The following is a 1,540-nucleotide window of genomic DNA, read 5'->3' as shown; positions in this document are numbered from 1 at the left end:
CTTCCTCGTCATCCGAGGAACCGAAGAAGTTCTGATAGGAGTACCCAGTCTCCTTTTCTTTGCAGATTGGAGACTTCCAGTCGGTTCAAAGCGATCGCAGGGACTTTGCACATAAAAAATGCAGGTGTAACGCTGGCGCATTCGGTCTCTTATGATATTTCTACTTTAAAAAACTCAGAATTCGTTTCATACGTGCAATGAAAGAAGTGAAGCACGAAAATGATTCACAGCGGACAGCTGCTCAAAAGCACGAGGAGGAGATGAAATCGTTAAAGAAGCAGCTTCGTCTAGCAGAAGAGGCGAGAGACGATGCACAAGTGCACAGCAATGAATTACGTGAGACGCTGCTGTCGTCCGAGTCTCGATGTAAGCGTCTTCAGCGCGAACTGGAGCTACTGGAGCATGTTTCCTACTTCTCGCAAGCTATCGTCGACCAGGACGACGAAGAAAGCGATTCGGATGACGAGATCATTGAAGAAAAAGATCTTAAAACGGTTGTGTCTGCCAAACCGAGCATTGATACGAAGACTGACGACTGTGATGCAGAAGATCCGGCTATGCCGTCACCGTTAGGGATCAAACGAAGGCGGTCCTTCCTCGCGGCGAATGCTGTGCCGTATTCACCGTTCCCAAGGTCTGTCGTCGCTGAAGACGGCGAGCAGGTTACCGTGTCCAAGTCGGAGTTGGAGACTCACAAGAAACTCCACCACTATTTCCACTTAACGGCGTTAAGTATTATCAACGAAAACAATTTGCACGAACGCTGCTTCAGCTCATCAAGTCGCCTCACGATCGACATGTGGTACCGTGAGATCAGTGCAAAAGAAGTTCCGTTCCTCATGTGGCACTCGTGGCTCATCAACCGCATCAGTGAAGTAGCTGCGTCTGTACAAGACGAAGATAAAATGCCTCAGCCGCCGACGTCTTCCTCAAAGCACCCAAGTTTCGGAGGCGCTTTCCACGGGTTTTCACTGAGGAAAAAAAGCGATAGTGGCGAGAACGGCGCGCAGAACGCACTTCCGTCACCACCGACGGCGTCACCAGGGGCGTCGCCAGTGGCTCGTGTGCCGTTTACAGTGGCACGAGCATTCTTTCGTTTGCTGCGAAAGAGAACTCATGCAGGAGCAGACTCTTCACAAGTCAATGGGTCTCCGGTTAGTGGTTCTCCCGCTGGATAAGAGCAGTTTGGACATGTGCAGCCATGTTACTTACATGAGAACACAAAATGTAGCTTAGTTGTTTCATATTAAAGCCAATCCATCTTATCCATCTTATAACCGTAGGACAACGTTGTACGATGTACACATTTTTCTGCTCGATCCACGTGAATATTTAATACTTTGTGTAATAGTGCCTCGCGCTGGATAAAGTGCAGAAGAAGTCCCGAAAGTACTGGACAAAGACTGGAAACTTCATAAAGACCAATAGTGCCGCCCGCTATTTCTGCTCTACCACCTCCATATTCCCCGTTATTTGAATAATAGGCTAAAGATTTAAACCTACACCAAGGCGAAAGGGTATATGTTATGGATGACTATCT

At 48.1% G+C, this 1,540-nt stretch overlaps 1 protein-coding gene across 1 annotated transcript; it reads left to right on the top strand.

Moving 5' to 3' along the window:
- Nucleotides 1-260: 260 nt before the first annotated feature.
- Nucleotides 261-1,178, top strand: PITG_22570 (uncharacterized protein; the record flags this gene model as incomplete). The annotated part of the gene is made up of 2 exons (XM_002909693.1): nt 261-428; nt 528-1,178. The coding sequence occupies 2 exons, from the start codon at nt 261-263 to the stop codon at nt 1,176-1,178; spliced, it is 819 nt and encodes a 272-aa protein (XP_002909739.1).
- Nucleotides 1,179-1,540: the final 362 nt, after the last annotated feature.

Source organism: Phytophthora infestans, genomic scaffold, assembly GCF_000142945.1.
Source record: "Phytophthora infestans T30-4 supercont1.4090 genomic scaffold, whole genome shotgun sequence".
In the NCBI taxonomy this organism is placed as follows: domain Eukaryota; phylum Oomycota; class Peronosporomycetes; order Peronosporales; family Peronosporaceae; genus Phytophthora; species Phytophthora infestans.
This window is presented reverse-complemented; position numbering and strand designations above follow the sequence as displayed.